Here is a 21,463-nt window from a genome sequence, read left to right on the forward strand (position 1 = left end):
GCGCAGATTCATCCTTTGTAACAAATTCCCAGTGTGGGAATGTGGTGGTAGGGGAGGTTGTGAACCTATGTGGACAAAGGTGGTATATGGGCAACATCTGTAATTGCCACTCAATTTTGCTAAAACTTCTCCAGAAAAAGAAAGTCCACTTTTAAAGTCATAGGTGTGATATTTCAGGGTTAAAGGACACATACACTTAAGTTTTTAATATATATAATGAGCTTTCCATTAATACTCCAACAGTTTACATCAGCATTGCCTATATTTCCACTCACCCTCATCAATACAATGTAACTGAACTTTTTGATCTTTGCTAAATTGGTAATGGACTAGGGTAACTGCTTATCATTTTAATTTTCATGTTTATTATAAACCAGATAGAACATCTTTTTTTTCTTGTATTATGTCTGAGTCACTTGAATTTCCTTTGGGGGTGAAGTGTCTGTTCATTTTCTTTCCATATTTTTCAGTTAGGTCTGCATCTAATTTTAGAGTTAGAAATCCACAAATTGGAATGGGAATGATGGTACTGAGATCTTATATTTTGGATCAAAAAATACAGCCAATCATATACTCCATAGTCAACTTTGCATCTTTAAGCATGAGATGAAATTAGAATAAAAAAAGTCATAGGGTATGGGTACTTTTTCTATATATCTGGATACAATATCAGCCTCTTAACATAAGAAAAAATACTGTACCTAAATGTTACAAAGAGCATAGAATCAAGTGCACTGTCTACAGTCCTGACTTTTCCTTAGATCATGCAAGGTTCTTTGTGTAGCCTAAAATCTGGAGAGCTGCTGAACATGCTTTTAGTAAAACAAAGTTAAGCACTGTAGCATATGTGATCTGCAAACTGGCAGTTTAAAGTAGCCTGAATAATTCAATTGGGTTTTGGGGAGGCCAAAAATGAGGAAACTGACAAATGGTGAGCATCTATTGCAGTATCAAATGAGACAGTGACTTTTGTATTACTTTCCTGTGAGTGGGTGAAAGTGGAGTCACTCAGTCGTGTCCGACTCTTTGTGACCCCATGGACTGTGGCTTACAAGGCTCCTCTGTCCATGGAATTTCTCAGGCAAGAGTACTCCAGTACTTTCCTAGGTATTCAGTACTTTCTAGGAAAGTAGTACTTTCCTAGAGCTACCTTAATGCAATAAAAACAAACTGGATAGGTTAAAACAGATTTACTGTCTCATTGTTGTGGAGGCTAGAAGTCTGAAATCAGGTTTTTGAAGAGACATGCTCCCTCTGATTTGTGGAAGAGTCCTTCCTTGACTCTTGGCAGCTTCTAGTGACTTGCTGGCCATCTCTGGCATCCCCTGGCGTGCCGCCGTGTAACTGCCATATCTGCTTTGCCATCACAGGACATCTTCCTTGTGGGTCTCCATCTTTGCAGGGCTGTCTTCTTATAAAGATACACCACCCCTAATCCAGGACGACCTCATCTTTACATCTGCAATAACTCCATTTCCAAGTCAGGTCCCATTCTGAAGTCCTGGGGTTTAGGATTTCAACATACCTCTTATGACAGGACACAATTTAATCCATAGCAACCTTTCACCAGATTATTTTGGGAGAAGGTGAGAGAAGGTGAAGGTCAAAGCTTTTGACACCTTCTATATCCATAGCACTCAGCCTACCTGAGCCATGTGGGCATTGGCTGTAAGCACATGATGAGGAGGAGTCACCAAAAGCTTAGATTTCAGAGGAACTTACAGAGCATGTCTGGCCCTGGTGGATCCCACCCCTTTCCTCGTCGGTGATTCACTGAACTGCAGGCTCCACTTTCAGTCATCACCCTGCCACCCTGGCCCTGACGGGATGAGCTGCAAGCTGGAGAAAAAAAGAAAGGAACTAAGAAGGGTGAAATGACCCCCCCCCCCCCAACCCCGCAGTCAGATTACAGACCAGACTGTAGGCCAGGGAGACTTTTTCCACTTCCTGGGCTATTGTGCCTCGTGGGGGCCGCCTCCTGCTGCCCACCTTGTCCCCTTTTTAAAAAGACAAGAACCCACAGGTGGAGCTGTCCCTCAAGTAATCTCAACTGATCTCAAGTTTCGACCAAAAGACGTCCTTTTTGAATTTGACACCTGTTGGCCACCTAACCTATTAAAAGTCTATTCATCAAAGGCCAGATTTTGCTACGTGGTTCAGTTACCCCTCCAACAAGAGTCCTCTGTCTCACTGTGGGTAGCATTTGAACTTTTGCTGGTTTTCTCAGAATTAACGTGCAGCCTTTCCTTGTTTTCTTGAGGAATTTTGTACTATTAATCCACTCACATCTAGGTGATTTGTTTTCTTCTTTCCCAAACACATTTTAGAGCACTTCTTGCCCTTTTCAGTGGCCAAGGATTTTATGCTAATTCCTAGAAAGGGAATGAAAAGTTATCGTTATTTTTAATTTTTTTGGTTGCGCTAGGCCTTTGTTGCTCTGGCCAGGCTCTCTCTAGCTGTGGTTGCAGGCTTCTCATCACTCTGGCTTCTCTTGTTCTGGCCCATGGGCTCTAGAGTGCACAGGCTCAGTAGTGGCAGCACAAGGGTTCAGTAACTGTGCTACCTGGGACTAGTTGCTCTGAGGCATGTGGGTTCTTCCCAAACCAAGGATCAAACCCATGTCCCCTGCATTTGCAGGCAGATTCTTAACCACTGGACCACCAGGAAAGGCCTATCCTTATTTTAAAATGGGAAATGCATATATATATCTATATCTAGATATATCATTGCCAATATGGTGGATTGGCCAAAACATCTGTTCAGGTTTCCTATAATATCTAACTGAAAAATCCAAATATTTTGGCCAAACCAGTATATTGGATATGTGTGTGTGTGTGTGTGTGTGTGTGTGTGTGTGTATTTATAGTCAGCAAATCACTAGATCATTCAGTCAGTTCAGTCGCTCAGTTGTGTCCGACTCTTTGCGACCCCATGAATCACAGCACACCAGGCCTCCCTGTCCATCACCAACTCCTGGAGTTTACTCAAACTCATGTCCATCAAGTCGATGATGCCATCCAGCCATCTCATCCTCTGTTGTCCCCTTCTCCTCCTGCCCCCAATCTCTCCAAGCATCAGGGTCTTTTCCAATGAGTCAACTCTTCTTATGAGGTGGCCAAAGTATTAGAGTTTCAGCTTCAACATTAGTCCTTCCAATGAACACCCAGGACTGATCTCCTTTAGGATGGACTGGTTGGATCTCCTTGCAGTCCAAGAGACTCTCAAGAGTATTCTCCAACAACACAGTTCAAAAGCATCAATTTTTCAGTGCTCAGCTTTCTTCACAGTCCAACTTTCACATCCATACATGACCACTGGAAAAACCATAGCCTTGACTAGATGGACCTTTGTTGGCAAAGTAATGTCTCTGCTTTTTAATATGCTATCTAGGTTGGTCATAACTTTCCTTCCAAGGAGTAAGTGTCTTTTAATTTCATGGCTGCAGTCACCATCTGCAGTGACTTTGGAGCCCCCCAAAATAAAGTCTGACACTGTTTCCATTGTTTCCCCATCTATTTCCCATGAAGTGATGGGACCAGACACCATGATCTTAGTTTTCTGAATGTGAATTTAAGCCAACTTTTTCACTCTCTTCTTTCACTTTCATCAAGAGGCTTTTTAGTTCCTCTTCACTTTCTGCCATAAGGGTGGTGTCATATGCATATCTGAGGTTATTGATATTTCTCCCAGCAATCTTGATTCCAGCTTGTGCTTCTTCCAGCCCAACATTTCTCATGATGTACTCTGCATGTAAGTTAAATAAGCAGGGTGACAATATACAGCCTCGACGTACTCCTTTTTATAACCTAAATCAAATCCCTTACAATTATACAGTGGAAGTGAGAAATAGATTCAAGGGATTAGATCTGATAGACAGAGTACCTGAAGAACTATGGACGGAGGTTCATGACATTGTACAGGAGGCAGGGATCAAGACCATCCCCAAGAAAAAGAAATGCAAAAAGGCAAAATGGTTGTCTGAGGAGGCCTTACAAATAGCTGTGAAAAGAAGAGAAGCCAAAAGCAAAGGAGAAAAGGAAAGATATACCCATTTGAATGCAGAGTTCCAAAGAATAGCAAGGAGAGATAAGAAAGCCTTCCTCAGCGATCAATGCAAAGAAATAGAGGAAAACAATAGAATGGGAAAGACTAGAGATCAAGAAAATTAGAGATAGCAAGGGAACATTTCATGCAAAGATGGGCTCAATAAAGGACAGAAATGGTATGGACCTAACAGAAGCAGAAGATATTAAGAAGAGGTGGGCAAGAATACACAGAACTATATAAAAAAGATTTTCATAGCTCAGATAACCACAATGGTGTGATTATTCACCTACAGTCAGACATCCAGAAATGTGAAGTCAAGTGGGCCTTAGGAAGCATCACTATGAACAAAGCTAGTGGAGTGATGGAATTCCAGTTGAGCTATTTCAAATCCTGAAAGACGATGCTGTGAAAGTGCTGCACTCAATATGCCAGCAAATTTGGAAAACTCAGCAGTGGCCACAGGACTGGAAAAGGTCAGTTTTCATTCTAATCCCAAAGAAGGGCAATGCCAAAGAATGCTCAAACTACTGCACAATTGCACTCATTCACATGTTAGCAATGTTCAAAATTCTCCAAGTCAGGTTTCAACAGTACATGAACCGTGAACTTCCAGATGTTCAGGCTGGATTTAGAAAAGGCAGAGGAACCAGAGATCAAATTGCCAACATCCGCTGGATCATTGAAAAAGCAAGAGTTCCAGAAAAACATCTATTTCTGCTTAATTTTCTATGCCAAAGCCTTTGACTGTGTGGATCACAATAAACGGTGGAAAATTCTTAAAAGATGGGAATACCAGATCACCTGACCTGCCTCCTGAGAAATCTGTAGGCAGGTCAAGAAGCAACAGTTAGAACTGGACATGGAACAACAGATTGGTTATAAATCAGGAAAGGAGCATGTCAAGGCTATATATTGTCACCCCGCTTATTTAACTTATATGCAGAATACATCATGAGAAATGCTGGGCTGGAAGAAGCACAAGCTGGAATCAAGATTGCCGGGAGAAATATCAATAACCTCAGATATGCAGATGACACCACCCTTATGGCAGAAAGTGAAGAACTAAAGAGCCTCTTGATGAAAGTGAAAGAGGAGAGTGAAAAAGTTGGCTTAAAGCTCAACATTCAGAAAACTAAGATCATGGCATCCGGTCCCATCACTTCATGGGAAATAGATGGGGAAACAGTAGAACAGTGGCAGACTTTACTTCTGGGAGCTCCAAAAACACTGCAGATGGTGACTGCAGCCATGAAATTAAAAGACACTTACTCCTTGGAAGGAAAGTTATGACCAACTTAGCATATTAAAAAGCAGAGACATTACTTTGTCAACAAAGTTCCCTCTAGTCAAGGCTATGGTTTTTCCAGTGGTCATGTATGGATGTAAGAGTTGGACTATAAAGAAGGCTGAGCGCCAAAGAATTGATGCTTTTGAACTGTGGTGTTGGAGAGGACTCTTGAGAGTCTCTTGGACAGCAAGGAGGTCCAACCAGTCCATCCTAAAGGAAATCAGTGAATGTTCATTAGAAGGACTGATGTTGAAGTTGAAACTCCAATACTTTGGCCACCTGATGTGAAGAACTGACTCCTTGGAAAAGACCCTGATGCTGGGAAAGATTGAAGGTGGGAGGAGAAGGGGATGACAGAGGATGAGATGGTTGGGTGGCATCACCGACTCAATGGACATGAGTTTGAGTAAACTCCAGGAGTTGGTGATGGACAGGGAGGCGTGGCGTGCTGCAGTCCATGGAGTTGAAAAGAGTGGGATCCAACTGAGCGACTGAACACTTTTTTTTTCTTTTTCTTTTTTTGGTGTGATGACCATATAAGACCAGATGATCCTTTAGCCAATATTTATTCCCTGCTCCATCCCCTCATTGTTTGTTTTTTTTTTTTTTTAAAGAACCATGGCTGTTTTCTCTAGATTCTATGTTAGGAAATAAAAACAAAATCTTGCTTGTATATCATATGATAGCTGGGTGGGCTTTTTGTTTCAAAGCATGACAATTTTGTCAGGGATAATTTTCAGATTATCATTTGACTGATTGTTAGAAGTGCAGGCAACACAGAGAGTTATGGTTTCTTCATGAGCTACACTTCAGGTATTTTCTTTTTAGACTCCAGACCCTAGAGAGAGCTGGCTGAAAAAGTCTGGTGGACTTCATTCTGAAGAAGGCAGAAAGAAAATGCCAGTCTCACCTTCCCCAGACAGCAGCAGCAACAGTTTTCTGGAAAGTAGAAAAGAGAAAAGAAGAGGAAGATTAGACTTGAATAGAAACTGTCACTTTTTCTCCCATTGGGAGGTCATTATTTGACACGATGTGGGGTATGCGGCACTATATCTCCCTTGCTTTCAGAAGTCATCTAACAAAATCTCAGGAGGACTTGCTTACTCATAAATCAGCAGTGTAAGCTTCAGTCACATTACACCTTGCATTCTAGGAGGTAGACACCAAGGAGAGGCGGTGGGGGTGAAGTGGTGAACTATGGACTCCATGCCCCTCTGGGTTCAAGAGGTTGGAATTTAGAGGATGGCAAGCTTCCTGTTGTCTTCACAGGGGTATTTAGGGTGGGATTTAATCCTACATTACCTCTCCGTTATTAGTACTTCACCTCAAAAGTCCTACACTCCTTACCTACCAGGGCCCCAGGTAGAGGTAAGTGAGGCACTCTCCTGGGGGCAAAATTTAGGGAAACTCTAAATTGTGAGGCTGTCACGGCTAACGCCATGACAGGCAGCCTAGATTAGGAGTAGGCCTGGTTTCCCGGGGTAACATAATTATCAGGCCTCCTGGAGCTAGCCAATCAACATATGCCTAGCAAGAAAAAAGGGAACCTATCAGGGGAAAGCTGAAAGCCCCACGTTGGGCCAACAAAAATTGCCTTGCAACTGTGTAACCAATCCGCTTGCACCAACTACCCGCTGTGTAACCAATCCACTTGCGCCAACTACCTGCTGCTTTTTTTGACCTAATAAATACCCGAGAGAACTGGGGCTCCGGGCCTTTTCGTCCTCACACCCTTGGTGAGGGCGGGAGGCCCTGGCTCGAGTCAGGAATAAATTCCCCTATTTCAAGTTGCATTGTTTCGAGGAGTCTTCTTTCCCGACCCGGGGACTCAGACTACAGGCAGAACATAAGTAGCTCCAGTAATCAAGATAAACGGTATTCTACAGAAAAAAACAAAACAAATTGCAAACAAAGCTGCTAATTGCTTGATTTTGTAAACAAAACTTTGAGGGCTGGGATCAATGTGTGAGAGAGGGGTGGTCTTGTCCAAGTGCAGGGACAGATCGTTCATTTCAAATTTTGAAACACTGTTCATCATGGATTTTTGCATTAATTTTGATTTTTTAAAAATTTGAACTAAAATCTATTTATATTTGATCATCTTTTTTTTCGAATCCATAAATATTGCAACGGAGGTAACTGTCTTTCACTGGCCTCATCCGAGTCCCAGCCTTTTAAAATAGTGACAGGTCAACAAAAAGCTATCCACTTTTCCTAAAACACCATTCTTGGATAAGTACCAGGCCCTAGAGTACGGACGCCAGGCCGTGAAGTCCTCGTGTCCCGGGGGGTTTTGACCCTAACGTGGGCTTCCCGCACTCGCGTATTACACAGCGCGTTCTGCCCGGCCTCACCGGGAGCAGCCAGCCGGCGCAGCCGGGCCACCTCCGCTCAATGCACGTCTGTCCACCGTATGAGATGGCCCTCTCCTCTCAGAGCTACCCGAGTTTCACCCTCCGTCAAGACCGCGAACACCAGTAGCCCGCTGCGGTCAGAAGCCGGCACATGTGACCGCTCCTGCGCGCCGGTGCGCCGTGACCAGAGGCCCGCGCCGCCCCGGCTTCTCCGGAGCGGTCCAGGAGCGCGAAACGCGCCGTGCGCGGCAGTGCGCAGGCGCGGCGGCCCAAGGCTCGCTCTTCCGCCTCCTCCACCGCCGGTCCCGCGACGCGCTGGGCTCTGGGCCGCCCTGTGGGGGGCGCTGCCGACGGGCGCCGGAGACGGGCGGGGGCCCCCGGGGTGGTCGGGGCCGGACTCGGCGCCCCGGGGCGGGGCCGCGCGGGCGGGGATGGGGCGGGAGCGGGGGCGGCCAACCGGGCGGGCTAGCGAGCGGCAGCGGCCACGGCGAACGGCGGGGGTGGCGGATCGAGGCGCACGGTCGGACGCGGCGCCATGCGCGGCCCCCCGGCTTGGCCGCTGCGACTGCTCCTGAGGCGCGGCGCAGCCGCCCGCTCCCCCGAGACCCAGACGCTGTCGACGCACCCGGCGTTTGCGAGGCCTGGGGGCGTGGAGCCGGCGCTGCTCGCGGGTGGCTGGGCCGCGCGAGCCCCGCGGCGATGGGCGGGCGGGGGTCCTGGCGGCCCCGCGGCCGGCGCGGGCCTGGCGCGTCTCCTGGCGCTCTGGGCGCGTACCCCCGGGCTGTCTAGGTGCTGGGCGCTCTCCGGGCCCGTCTCCTCCAGGCTCCCGCGCTCCGCGCTTCCTGGCTGCACGACCTTCGTCGCGCGGGCCGCTGGGGAGGCTTGGCGGCGCGGGCCGGCCTTGCCTGCGGCCGCGGCGACTCCCGATCGTGACCCGGCCTGGCCCGCAGCGGCCAGGCGCTCGGAGGCGCAGAAGCTCCTGAGCCTGGCGCAGCCCGAGCGCCGGAGGCTGGCAGGTAGGGCCCTCTTCTCGGTCAACCGGTGACCTTCCCCTTGCGAGGTCCGGGGCTGGCGACAGGGGCACTGAGCGGGCGGCAGGAGGCCTGGAGCCAATGGATTCGGTGAAGAGGACAGGGTGCTTTTACCTGTGCGTCCTCCCTGGGGGTACGGACGGAGCGCGCCTGCTGTAGCGGTGTGGATCCGCAGGTGCGCGGACAACCTGTAGCATATTATGCAAATAGAGAGGCAGATCCTTATTACAGTCGTCAGGTCTGTTTCGCTTTTATTTTGCCAACGTTCTCAAGTGACCTGGGTTGTTTGTGTTTTTTTACCCTATCTTTGTAAAATGAATCGTAGATTCTAGTAAACCTATTTTGTAACATGCACTTGAAGCACTAAAAAAACCCCACATTATTTGCTTCAGCTTAATTTCTTAAGCAGCCAACATTATTTTTACTCCGTGAAGCAAAACGATGTAAACCTTTTAGGCTTGTCCCGTTTTTGCCTCACTGAGTGGTAGGCAGGAAGTTACTAAGCTCTTCTGAAGAGTCAGCACTGGCTATAGTCAGTGATCGGTAAACTCTAGAAGTGTTGAGAAACTGCAGGTCATAACGCAGCTAAATCATAACTGAGTAATTTTAAAAAGTAAAAATGAATATCTTTAGAAACAAAAGTCAGATTTTGTACAGTCTCATTTTTAGCCATAAAATGGAGAAATGTTTCAATGCAAAGTCCTTGTAATATCTAAACTGTTTTGAGGTTTCTCCAAATCTTCATTTCTTTTAATAAATATTGAGTCTTGTGTGCTAGGCCCGTGGGTTCCATTGATGAGCAGAAGGAAACCTGGTTCCTGCTCCTGCTGGGGCTTGCAGTTCAATACTGGAGAAGCATTAATGAAAAGCTCATGTGACTAGAGATAAAACTGCAGGTTTGATGAGGGTTGGGAAAGAGGGCTTGTAATGTTCTTAGACTTGAAGCAGGTGAGAATCCCACATTTTTTGTTACAAATCTGTTGCTTCAGGAAGGATAGTCCTAGAGAGCGATTTGTGGTATAGGGCAGGCTGGTGTGGTAGAGGGCAACAAAGTGGGAACGTTTTACCTCTCCCTGACTTTTACAGCTTCGTGGGGTCTTGGTGTTATGGAGGTATAAGGAGAGTAATCTTGTCACTTGTTTGTGTGTGTATTTTTGATGGAAAATTTTTTTCCTTGTTTCTTTTTTAAAAGAAAAACTTGAGACTGGGAGTCCTCATTGGACTATGAGCTTCTTGGGAAAAGAGCTGTGTCTGCTTCATCTTCCTGTCTAGTCCTTAGCGTGTGTGTGGCCCAGAATTGGGCATAGTGTGCCTTCAAAGAAGGAATAAGTGATGGTTGACCAGGCCCACATGGAAACCTGAGTTTTTAAACCCTGAGCACTGCAGGCTGTGTCCATCATCTTCATATGTAATTAAAAATAAGCTAGGAAATCCAGTTTTGTTCCTGAAATTTTAGATGTCAAGGAAGTTTTTAGGTATCAGGCTTTGGGCGCCCACGTGTTCTGGCCATGATAGGTGGCCCAACCCCGCCTGTCTGCGTGGTCACGCTCCCTGTACCTTTGTACTTGTTCCCACATGTCTTGTCTGTTAGCCTGCTCAGAAGACAGCCTTTAAGGAGGCAAGAGCTGTGCCTCCTTTTATTTTAAGAAGGGGAGCTAGTTAGATTTGCTGCCTTGAATAAGTGTGACTGTATAATTTGAGGGAGTAAGTCTGGGATTGGTACACTGGTTTTTTCCCATGTTTCAAACAAATAATCTGCCTGCAATGCAGGAGACCCCAGTTTGATTCCTGGGTTGGGAAGATCCCCTGGAGAAGGGAATGGCTACCCACTCCAGTATTCTGGCCTGGAGAATTCCATGGACTGTATAGTCCATGGGGTCACAAAGAGTCAGACATGACTGAGTGACTTTCACTTTTCAAACAAATAATATATACATATTGTATTTCATATGATGAAAGCTCCTTATTAGGACATAGGGTTGCCTCAGAAGTTATCAGGACATAGGGTTGCCTCAAAAGATATTCTATATACTATGTTGCAGCCACTCTGAATGTTGACATTTGTAAGATTAAGAGAACCTTGAGGGGGGATCACTGTTAATTTGTAACTTATCTTTGTAGGAGCAGCCTTAGATGTTGGCCCATCTCTTTGCAATGCTGGAAATAACTAGCACGTGTGTGTGTGTGTGTGTGTGTACTTTAAGTCAAGAGGCTGGAAAAAAGCTGAATTGAAGAGAAGGAATTCCACTGTTAATTTTTAGAAACAGGAATACAAAATTACTTCTTCAGAAGTTTAACTATATGATTGAATCTGTGTTTTCATCTGTGTTCAGCAGTTTGCTGAAAATGTGCCTGAACTGTGACCAGAACACTTTGCTCTTAAATCATCTGTATCCGAAACTTTAAAAGCAGGGTCTGCCGTCCGAGACACCTGCAGGTGTCTGCAGAAGACTGTCCTGTCTATCTGTCTTCTGAAGGAACCACAGTCTGATGCGCCCTGTGGCCCTTCCTCCCTGTGTCTCACTTTGTGTTGGAATTTGCAGATATCTTCCCACAGCTGTGGCCTCCAATATTGCTCTGCAGTCATTTTTCACTGATAATTCGTCTTATCGTCTTGGTCACAGGAGCCTTAGAAGATGAAGGAGCTCACTGAGGTGCCCCTGTGGCCGATGGGATAAGAGGGGACTGCTCCCGGTCTGGCAGATAGAAGAGGCTGCCGGGGCGTCCAGTGGGTGAGAGAGTGGGAGCGCCGTGCATGGAGTTCGGAGCTAGGAGTGAGCCCAGGGCCTTAGGGGGCAGTGGGATGACAGTGATGGAGGGTCTTGGTGCGGTGGCCACCATGGAGACTGTCTTGCTCATAATTCCCAGATGCAAGAAAGAAAGTGAAAGTCACTCAGTTGTGTCCGACTCTTTGCGACCCCATGGACTGTCCATGGAATTCTCCAGGCCAGAATACTGGAGTGGGTAGCCTTTCCCTTCTCCAGGGGATCTTCCCAACCCAGGGATCAAACCCAGGTCTCCCACACTGCAGGCGGATTCTTTAACCAGCTGAGCCACCAGGGAAGCCCAAGAATACTGGAGTGGGTAGCCTATCCCTTTCCAGCAGATCTTCCTGATCCAGGAATCAAACCTGGGTCTCCTGCATTGCAGGCGGATTCTTTACCAACTGAGCTATCAGGGAATATCAATATTCCCTGGTGGGTCACTGGTCAAATATGGAAGGTGCATGTCCAGGCCTCCACCCCCAAGCTGTTCACTTAAACACTGGTAAGGACTTGTGTGGTTTGAGACGAGGACAGTTCTTAGAGTCTGATGCCCGCCAGGAGCTTTTGCTCCATTCATAGTTGAATATTATGGAGCCAGACCGTTAAGTGACCGGAATGAGGAGTGATGAAACCAGTGGGTGTGGTAAGCAAGTAGAGGGTGAGCCATGCTTAGAATGGCTACATCCTGCAGCCCAGGTCGGGGCTGAAAATTCTGACAAGGACAGTGCTTATGAGGCAATGAGGCTGAACCCAGAAACGGAATTGTTCCAGAAAGCCTGCAGTATGTATTTGCTTTGGAAATACCACATTCCAGAGAAAACCTGAACATCCTGTAGCTGTGCTGTGAAACATGCTAGTCAGAGTTAATTCAAGAGTGAAATACCAGACATTGAAGGGATTTAGTATGGGGAAAAAAATGTGAATTTTCTTTACTTTTTAATGTTCATTGAAGACTAATACTTTGGATATATTGGATCAAATAAAATATGTCATTAAAATTAATATTACCTGTTTCTTTGTAATGCGGCAACTAGAAGATTTTAAGTTCTGTGGGCAGCTCGCGTGGTACGTGTGCTGCACAGAAGTGCCATTCGTGGGCAGGCCCATTGTGGTCCCTGCAGCACAAATGCCAGCTCTGTCACTTGCACTCTAGCCTTGCCCAGACCTTTCTCTCCAGATCTCTCCACAGCCTCAGAGGCTTCCTCAGCGCTCCACTTCCTGCTGACCGGCAGCCCTGTCTACCTCTTGCCTTGTCCAGCTTAGCTACTTGCCAGGCTCCTTCACTTGAGCTTCTCACCTGCCCGGGCCCTCCATTCCCGTGTTCTCTGTGGACACTGAAAACTCCTTTCCTCCTTTGTCCCTGCTCTCAGAGAGTGGGACCCAGCTGGCAGGGGCCCAGGTCAGTCCTGATGACTCGCGATGCCAGCTGTGATATAGATGCTGTGTGTGTGCGCTCAGTCTTGTCTGACTTTTTGCGACCCTATGGACTGTAGCCTACCAGGCTCCTCTGTCCATGGGATTTTCCAGGCAAGAATACTGCAGAGGGTTGCGAGTTCCTTTGCCAGGGGATCTTCCAACCCAGGGATCTCCCAGTGGCAGGTGGATTCTTTACCAGTAGCTCCAGCTAGGAAGCCCAGTATGTTAATAGATAATAGTGGATACTTGTCGTTGGCTGGATACTGACACTGGGCTGGAGACGTCATGTGTGTGTGTAATTTCTCACATTTCCTTGAGGGAGAGGTTGTTTTTATTGCCACCTTCTAGATGAATAAACTGAGGTGCAGAGAGTTTGAGTCAGTGAAGGTCAGACAGCTAGATGACAGAGCTAGGGCACTGATGCTGTCAGTCCCAACTTCAGAACTCCCCAGTCTAGCTCTTAAAAATGCCCGCATTCCTTGTCACCATCCTATCCCCACTGCCCCTCCTCCCCACTTCACCTTAGTTTCCCTCTTGCCTGGAGCAGGGCAGCCTCGGGTCCTTTCATTTCACTCTGCAGCCAGAGTGAATCATTTAAAATACAGACCTGACCGACTCACTCCTCAGCCTGAGGCCCTGTTAGGGCTGCCTTGCTGCAGCAGCCCTGTTCTGAGAGCCTGGAGCCTCCTACCTTTTTTCTGCACCACAGTCCCTGCTGCTGCTGCTGCTAAGTTGCATCAGTCGTGTCTGACTCTGTGTGACCCCATAGACAGCAGCCCACAGGCTCCCCCGTCCCTGGGATTCTCCAGGCAAGAACACTGGAGTGGGTTGCCATTTCCTTCTCCAATGCATGAAAGTGAAGAAGTGAAGTGAAAGTGAAGTCGCTCAGTCGTGTCTGACTCTTAGCGACCCCATGGACTGCAGCCCACCAGGCTCCTCCGTCCATGGGATTTTCCAGGCAAGAGTACTGGAGTGGGTCGCCAGTGCCTTCTCCGACCACAGTCCCTATCCCAGTGTTATCCGGCAGCCTTTCTGCTCCCTGGCTGTCCTCACCGTCCCCAGCAGAGGTCCCTGGTGTTTTCTCAGCTTGGTTGTGTGAAGATGAAGAAGACAGATTTTTGTCTCGGAATGTGGTTCTGCAGTAGATGAACTGGGTGACCTTGTGCAAGCTCCCTGTAAGTGCTTGAGTTTCCTCTCTGGAAAATGAGGATGGTGAGAGCATTGTTGGAGGAGACAGTGCATAGCAAATGTTTCAGATAGTGGTGGGTAGTTAGTACCTTAGTCCGTGAGTGACATGGGGCTTGCTGCACCTGCCTAGCTCAGTGGGCAGCTGAGTCCTTAAAAGCTCTGTCCTGTGTCTAGCGATGGTAGACAGGCTGTGCAGCCTTTGCCGCCCCCAGACCTGCTGGTCCAGGACCTCGGTACTGGCCACAGCCCTTCTCCCAGCAGCCTGCCTTTCAGGTTTTCCTTCTTTCTTTTCAAGGAGATTGCTCTCATTCTTTGAATGCCATGACTGGGTAGACTTAGGGTAACAGAAAAATGCTTGAAAATACCTATCAAGAGACAGTAACAGTCAGGCAAGGGAGAGGAGTAGCAAATGCTGAACCATGGCAAAAGGTGGAGAATATCCAGAAGGATTGTGGTTTACTTGGCTCATCAGGTTTGGGGAGGAATCAGAGATGATAGTTGTGGTGCAAATCTACATGATTCATGTATGTCAGAGACGGTGTTGTGTAGTAAAACCTTAACAGAAATCCAGCTAAACCAAAGCAGAAATTTTTTTTACTTTGTATACATTTAACTTGTAGAAGATCCAACCAGTCCATCCTAAAGGAAATCAGTCCCGAATATTCATTAGAAGGACTGATAGCTGAAACTCCAATACTTTGGCCACCTGATGGGAAGAGCTGACTCATTTGAAAAGACCCTGACACTGGGAAAGATTGAAGGTGGGAGGAGAAGGGGGCGACAGAGGATGAGATGGTTGGATGGCATCACTGACTCAATGGACATGAGTTTGAGTAAACTCCGGGAGTTGGTGATGGACAGGGAGGCCTGATGTGCTGTGGTCCATGGGGTCACAAAGAGTCAGACAGGACTGAGTGACTGAACTAAACTGAACTTGTATAAGAAAGAGGCAAATGGCAATAATAATTGTTTGTTTTTGTTTTTAAAGGGGAGATCCTGAAGCGATTTTTTTAAGATGGACTATTTTGGCTTCGCTGGCTCTTTGTTGATACGTGTGGGCTCCCTCTAGTTTCAGCGAGTGGGGCTGCGCTCTCGTGGCGCAGGGCCTTCTCTCCATAGCGGCTTCTGGTTGCGGAACGCAGGCTCCAGGCTTCAGCAGCTGTGGCACGTGGGGTTAGTTGCCTTGCCGCGCGTGGGATTAGTTTCCCGACCAGGGATCAAAACCGCATCACCTGCATGGGCAGGTGGATTCTTAACCACTGGACCACCAGGAAGTCCCTGGAACAGATTTTAATTCAGCCAAATTCCTTTCTCTTTGTAATCATTGTCATTACTATGTAAGAACTAGTGTGTATTCATGCTGTACAGGTTCTTATTTTGGAATCATAACTGAATTTGAAAACTGGAGGCGGGAGGGAGAGATGAACCTTGGTAGCACTTGGCATGCGTTACACTTAGGGAAATATTTGCCAAAGGGAAGAACCAGACTAGAGAAACTGCCTGCTGATGACAGATGAAACAGGTCTTCCAGGTTAATTCCTGGGTCTCCAGCACACTGGTTTCTGTGGCCGTGCCCTGCAGAACCTAAGCTACACATGCTCCCAGGACCCTTGGGCTTTCAGTCCTTCTGAGCACAGTCATCAGGAACACCGAGTTTTAAACAAGATCCTGAGTCTTACAGCAAAATAAAATGGTACTTGGCCAGATTTATATTATGCAGTCAGGCTGTGAGGAAGGGGTTTTAAGCCAGGCACGTGGGTTTCCTGGCTCCTGTAAAGGAGTCATTTCCACATGGACTTTCTGAGTTACCAGATCTTATATTTCTCTTTAGGCTGTTGTTGAACTTTGACATGCTTTTCTCCCTCCTTTGCCATGGTTCAGTTTGTTCATTCATCCAGCCAGTATTTATTGAGCTTATACTATATGCCTGTCCCTGCAGACAGTCAGGATATAACAGTGAACAAAATAGATAGAAATCTTTTCTCCTAACGGAGAGATACAGTAGATGAGTGAAACTTCCCAAAGACTGGGAAATGCTGGAAAGAGAATGAAAGGTGTGTTGGGGTCTGTATTATAGATGGGATTGCAGAGCAGGCCTCCTTTGAGGAGAGGTGTTAGAAGACCCCCAGGAGGGAGAGAGTATGGGCAGTGTTCCTGACTTAACAAGCTCATATTTCTCCTAGAGCTGTTTGCCAGCTGAACTACTGGTTGGCAGAGTTTGCGCTTAACTCTTTGTATTAAGGTTTTGTAAAAGTGAAGCCTTTCACTGAAGTGTTGGCTTTAGGCAAGACACAGAGAAGCTATTTGCAGGGTGTTGGGAGCACCCATCCCCCACACTGTGTCCACTTAGGGTCCTCGCCATTGGCTGTTCACTGATGGTGCTAGCAGGAGGGTGGGGGGCCAGGAGGGACAGAGGGAGCCCCAGGAGGACGGAAGGTTCACAGTGGCATACATATGCACCCCGCCCCAGTCACCTGGTGCCACTCTGCAGAAGGAAGCTGTTACTCCTCTGTTACTTCCCTGGAGATGTTTTGTGCATGCATGCATGCTAAGTCGCTTCAGTCATGTCTGACTCTTTGCGACCCTGTGGACTGTAGCCCACCAGGCTCCTCTGTCCATGGGATTCTCCAGGCAAAAATACTGGAGTGGGTTGCCATGCCCTCCTCCAGGGGATCTTCCTGACCCAGGGATCGAACCTGCGTCTCTTATGTCTCCTGCATTGGCAGGTGAATTCTTTACCACTAGCACCACCTGGGAAGTTCTTTGACCATGGCCCATCTGTAAAGGTAAACATGTGGATGTATGTATTTATTTTTGAAAGATCATTGGGTGTGTCAGTTTAGGGCTTCCAACAAGCAGATGTCAGAACAGAATTAGATGTACAAGAGATCTACTGGGGTGAACACATGTGAGAGATAAGGCCAAAGGAAGTAGGAGTAGGTGGGCAGAGCCTTTGGTCACAATGCAGGTCTGAAACCATGATCCTCCTTGAAAGTTTCTATTTACTTTCTTAAACTGTGGATGCCCGTGGAGAGGTGCCAGGTGTACATTCCAAACACTTAGACAACATCCAGAAACTGAGCCATTTGCCTGTTGGGTACACAGCTTCGGGCTGAAGAATTTCTAGGGTTGTTTGTGCCTACGTGAACTTAAGAACCAACTAGCAAAAAAAGCCCCACAGACATTTGTGTCCTCAGCTTTTCTTGATCACAGCGTGTCTTAGTGGATTGCTTCATGTTGTTTCCTATAGAGTCACCTCATTGTTTTTAATGACTGCATAATATGTATAAAATACATGTTCCATAATTGATTTAACTTTTCTTCACTAAGGAATGTTTAGAGTATTTTTAATCTTTTGCTGGTATAAGCAATGCCTTAATGAACACCCCTGAGTGTACCTTTTTCTTGCATACACATATGGGAGTGTATCTATACATTAGAGATCGAATTGGTGGATGAAAGGGAGTGTTCATTTACATTTGACCAGTAGGATCTCATCACCTTCCACTGTGACTGTGCCAGTTTGCATAGCCACTAACAGTGTAAATGCTGCCTCCTTGCAGGTTCACTAACAGGGTGTTGTCAAACTCTGAGCTTTGCCAATCCAGTAGATGAAAAATGATACATCTTTGTGTTTTAAATTTGCATTCCTTATTATGAATGTAGTTAGCTGTGATACATGCTTTTCCTAATTGGATTTTTTCAATATTTTCTTTTCTGAAAAGATTCTATGCCTTTATCTTTTTTTTAAGGAGTGTGAACAGTTGTGTTCTTGCATATTTTTATAATCATGGTGATACTCTGGTACTTTATTTCCCAAAGCAGTCATATTAAGAAGGAAGGTGTCACATGTGTAGTGGATGCCCATACCTGCTTTCCATAGCTTACAGTCTTGTGAAATATTAGACATAATCAAGATCTTTACCTGCATAGTTTGATCTTCAAGCTAAGATACAGTTAGATGCCAAGGAGTAACGACATATATAGCATGAATGTAGGAAAAACATCATCTGAGTTGAACCGCTAGATCAAGAGGCAGGAGGGAGACCAGAGCGGATTTTGTGGTTAGCTCTCAGTTACTTTTGGGGGAAGAGAGGAACAGACCAGGGTAAAGCCAGGTCGTCTGGTCTGGATACTTGGGTAGGATCCGTGCCTTCTACAGACATCCTGCCTGATGTGGCCTAGAACCAGATCTGGCTCTCCTTTTTAATCGGGGGTCCAGGGGCTAAAGGGAGGAGACTCCCAGCCTCTGAGAGCATCACACGCTCTGAAAAGTTTATTCAGGAAGGAAGCTGATGAACTCAGCACCCTGTTCCTTGGGCAAAGCACCGATAAACCGGAGAGTTGCTTGTGTTTTCCAGCTGCAGTTGGGTTTCTGGCAGTGTCCAGTGTCATCACCATGTCCGCCCCCTTCTTCCTGGGGAAGATCATCGACGTCATCTACACAGACCCCTCTGCAGACTGCAGCTCCAGCCTGACCCGCCTCTGCCTGGCGCTCGGAGGCGTGTTCCTGTGCGGCGCCACGGCCAATGCCGTCCGTGTCTACCTCATGCAGACGTCAGGTGCTGAAACCCTGCTCCTGGGTGGCCAGGGTGGGGCGGGTCTCGTGGGCTCCCTGTGCTCCGGCCCCTGAGGGCAAGGCCAGCCCCAGGCTGGAGATCGTGCTGGACAAGGGACTCTGTGCTCACCCCTCCTTGCCCGGCACTAGAGCTCAGTGGCCTGGGGCTCTCCAGGAGGCTGGATGGTGGTGCGCAGCCGCGGAGCTGCCCGCATGGGGCGGCCCTGCCCGTGGCGGGCTGAGGCTGCTGCGTCGCTGTGTGTCCCCTGGACACCCTGTGGCCCCTCCCCGTGTCTGCCCCTGCGGAGCTGCCGGTGGCGGGGTGAGGCTGCTGCGTCGCTGTGTGTCCCCTGGACATCCTGCGGCCCCTTCCCTCTCCGTCCCGCGGAGCTGCCCGCACGGGGCGGCCCTGCCCGTGGCGGGCTGAGGCTGCTGCATCGCTGTGTGTCCCCTGGACATCCTGCGGCCCCTTCCCTCTCCGTCCCGCGGAGCTGCCCGCACGGGGCAGCCCTGCACGTGGCGGGGTGAGGCTGCTCAGTGTTGCTCTGAGGCCTGCTTGTTGATGGGCACTGACCACCTTGGTGACGGAGCCTGGGACACCTGACTCCACGTCGATTGCTGGCCGCTTAGCTGATAAAATGCTCTGTAGATAATTAACCAGCTCTTGCCATTTGAAAGTTCAATCCAGGAAAGGACTGTGAAAGAAGCAGAATTAGCTTGTGAGCAGTGAGCGTGGTAAAACTGTTGGTCACTGTCCTCTGTCATCGGCCCCCGGGCTGTGGTCTCTGTGCGGAGCTCTGCGCTGGGTGCAGAGTGCAAGCGCCTGGGTGTGCGTGATCTCCCACCAGGCCGGGACCTGGGCAGCTGCGGGTCTGCAGCGGAGCCCTCACTGACGCCGCTCCTTTTGCCTTGCAGGTCAGCGCATCGTGAATAGGTTGAGAGCTTCGCTGTTCTCCTCAGTGCTGAGACAGGAGGTGGCTTTCTTTGACAAGACACGCACAGGAGAGCTTATCAACCGTCTGTCCGCAGACGCAGCCCTCCTGGGGCGCTCAGTGACGGAGAACCTCTCAGACGGGCTCAGGGCTGGAGCACAGGCTTCGGTTGGCATCGGCATGATGGTATGTCCCTCAGCTGCTGCGTCCCGTCTGTGCACCCTGGCAGGGTGAAACCACTCCAGTGAGCTGTGCGCAGTACCGTGCAGAGGCCTCGGGGACCCGGGGCAGTTGCCTTGTTGGCACCTGAACCTTCATTTCTTATGGGGAGAACAGACTGTGGCTTTTACGAAAGCTTACCTTGTTGCCTGGGTTCTAAGAACGTGTGAGGGTGGGAATGAGCCACAGATGGGAAGAGCCCTGGATGCCCAGTGCTGGACGGAGGAGGAACACCAGTCTGTCAGTCTGTCCAGCCATCCTTCCTCAAAGGCAGGAAGCTGCCACTGTCAGTCATCTCTGCAGGACCTGAGGGCTGTTTCCTGTCCTCCTCCTGTCAGGGGCAGGGTGGGCTCCCTCTTCATAGACAGGCAGCTCTGCACTCATTTACCCTCTCCACCCATCACATCTGTTCCTCTCTAGCTGGGGACTGGAGGCCCTCACATCTGCTTGCCTCCCTGCATACCAGGTGTCTGAAGACACACCTTCTCCTGTGCTGCTGACCGAGAGAAATGTGCAGGCCACGTGTGCAATTTAAATCTTGTAGTTGTTGTTCAGCCACCAAGCAGTGTCTGACTATACATGGACTGCAGCACACCAGGCCTCCCTGTCCCTCACCATCTCCTGGAGTTTGCCCAAGTTCATATCCATTGAGTCGGTGATGCCATCCAACCATCTCATCCTCTGTCACCCCCTTCTCCTCTTGCCCTCAATCTTTCCCAGCATCAGGGTCTTTTCCAATGAGTTGGCTCTTCACATCAGGTGGCCAAAGTATTGGAGCTTCAGCTTCAGCATCAGTCCTTCCAATGAATATTCAGAGTTGATTTCCTTTAGGATTGACTGGTTTGATCTCCTTGCAGTCCAAGGGACTCTCAAGAGTCTTCTCCAGCACCACAGTTCAAAAGCATCAATTCTTTGGTGTTCACCTTCTTTGTGGTCCAACTTTCACATCCATATATGACTACTGGGAAGACCATACATACCCTTGACTATATGGACCTTTATATATAAAGTGATATCTTTGCTTTTTAATACACTGTCTAGGTTTGTCATAGCTTTCCTGCCAAGAAGCAATTGTCTTCTAATTTCATGGCTGCAGTCACCATCCACAGTGATTTTAGAGCCCAAGAAGAGGAAATCTGTCACTGCTTCCACCTTTTCCCCTTCTATTTGCCATGAAGTGATGGGACCAGATGCCATGATCTTAGTTTTTTTTAATATTGAGTTTTAAGCCTGCTTTTTCACTCTCTTCTTTCACCCTCATCAAGAGGCTCTTTTAATTCCTTGCTTTCTGCCATTAAAGTGGTATCATCTGCATATCTGAAGTTGTTGATATTTCTCTAGTAGCCACATTTCAAAAAGCAAAAAGAGGAAATTCAATAGCAGTTTAGTGGTTAGGACTTCACCCTTTCACTGCTGAAGGCCTAGGTTGAATCCTGCAAGCTGTGTGGAATAGCCAAAAAATTTTTTTAATGAAACAGAAAGGTGAAATGAGATTAATTTTGATAATAATTTTACTTAATATAAACAAAGTATTATCAATTCAACATGTATTTAATATAAAAATTATTAATCAAATATTTTTCATATTAGGATTCTAAAATATACTGTATATTTTATACTTACAGAACATCCAAGTCTGGAGGCTTTCATTGAAATAATCAATAT

The 21,463-nt window shown here is 47.6% G+C and overlaps 1 protein-coding gene and 1 long non-coding RNA gene across 5 annotated transcripts in view; one reads left to right on the top strand and one right to left on the bottom strand.

The window, feature by feature from the left end:
- Window positions 1–515: 515 nt before the first annotated feature.
- Window positions 516–9,005, bottom strand: LOC110137901 (uncharacterized). 2 transcript variants are annotated; one of them, XR_002314073.2, is made up of 4 exons: window positions 8,835–9,005; window positions 6,246–6,274; window positions 2,287–2,372; window positions 516–1,839 (listed from the first exon to the last, which is right to left on the bottom strand). It is a non-coding gene; the product is annotated as an uncharacterized lncRNA (long non-coding RNA). The 2 variants fall into 2 exon arrangements; XR_002314068.2 differs by lacking the exon at window positions 2,287–2,372 and having other exon boundaries at window positions 8,835–8,991.
- The window catches only part of ABCB10 (ATP binding cassette subfamily B member 10), a 33,806-nt gene continuing 20,327 nt past the window's right edge, over window positions 7,985–21,463 (top strand). Inside the window, exons 1-3 of one of the 3 annotated variants that reach the window (XM_070464079.1) lie at window positions 7,985–8,705; window positions 18,451–18,651; window positions 19,563–19,765. In XM_070464079.1, coding sequence (XP_070320180.1) covers window positions 8,225–8,705; window positions 18,451–18,651; window positions 19,563–19,765 — 885 coding nt within the window. In that variant the 5' untranslated portion in view covers window positions 7,985–8,224. The remainder of the gene's footprint in view (window positions 8,706–18,450; window positions 18,652–19,562; window positions 19,766–21,463) is intronic. The other 2 variants (XM_070464080.1, XM_020894592.2) reach the window with 2 other exon arrangements.

This window comes from Odocoileus virginianus, unplaced genomic scaffold, assembly GCF_023699985.2.
Source record: "Odocoileus virginianus isolate 20LAN1187 ecotype Illinois unplaced genomic scaffold, Ovbor_1.2 Unplaced_Contig_14, whole genome shotgun sequence".
NCBI classification, from domain to species: domain Eukaryota; kingdom Metazoa; phylum Chordata; class Mammalia; order Artiodactyla; family Cervidae; genus Odocoileus; species Odocoileus virginianus.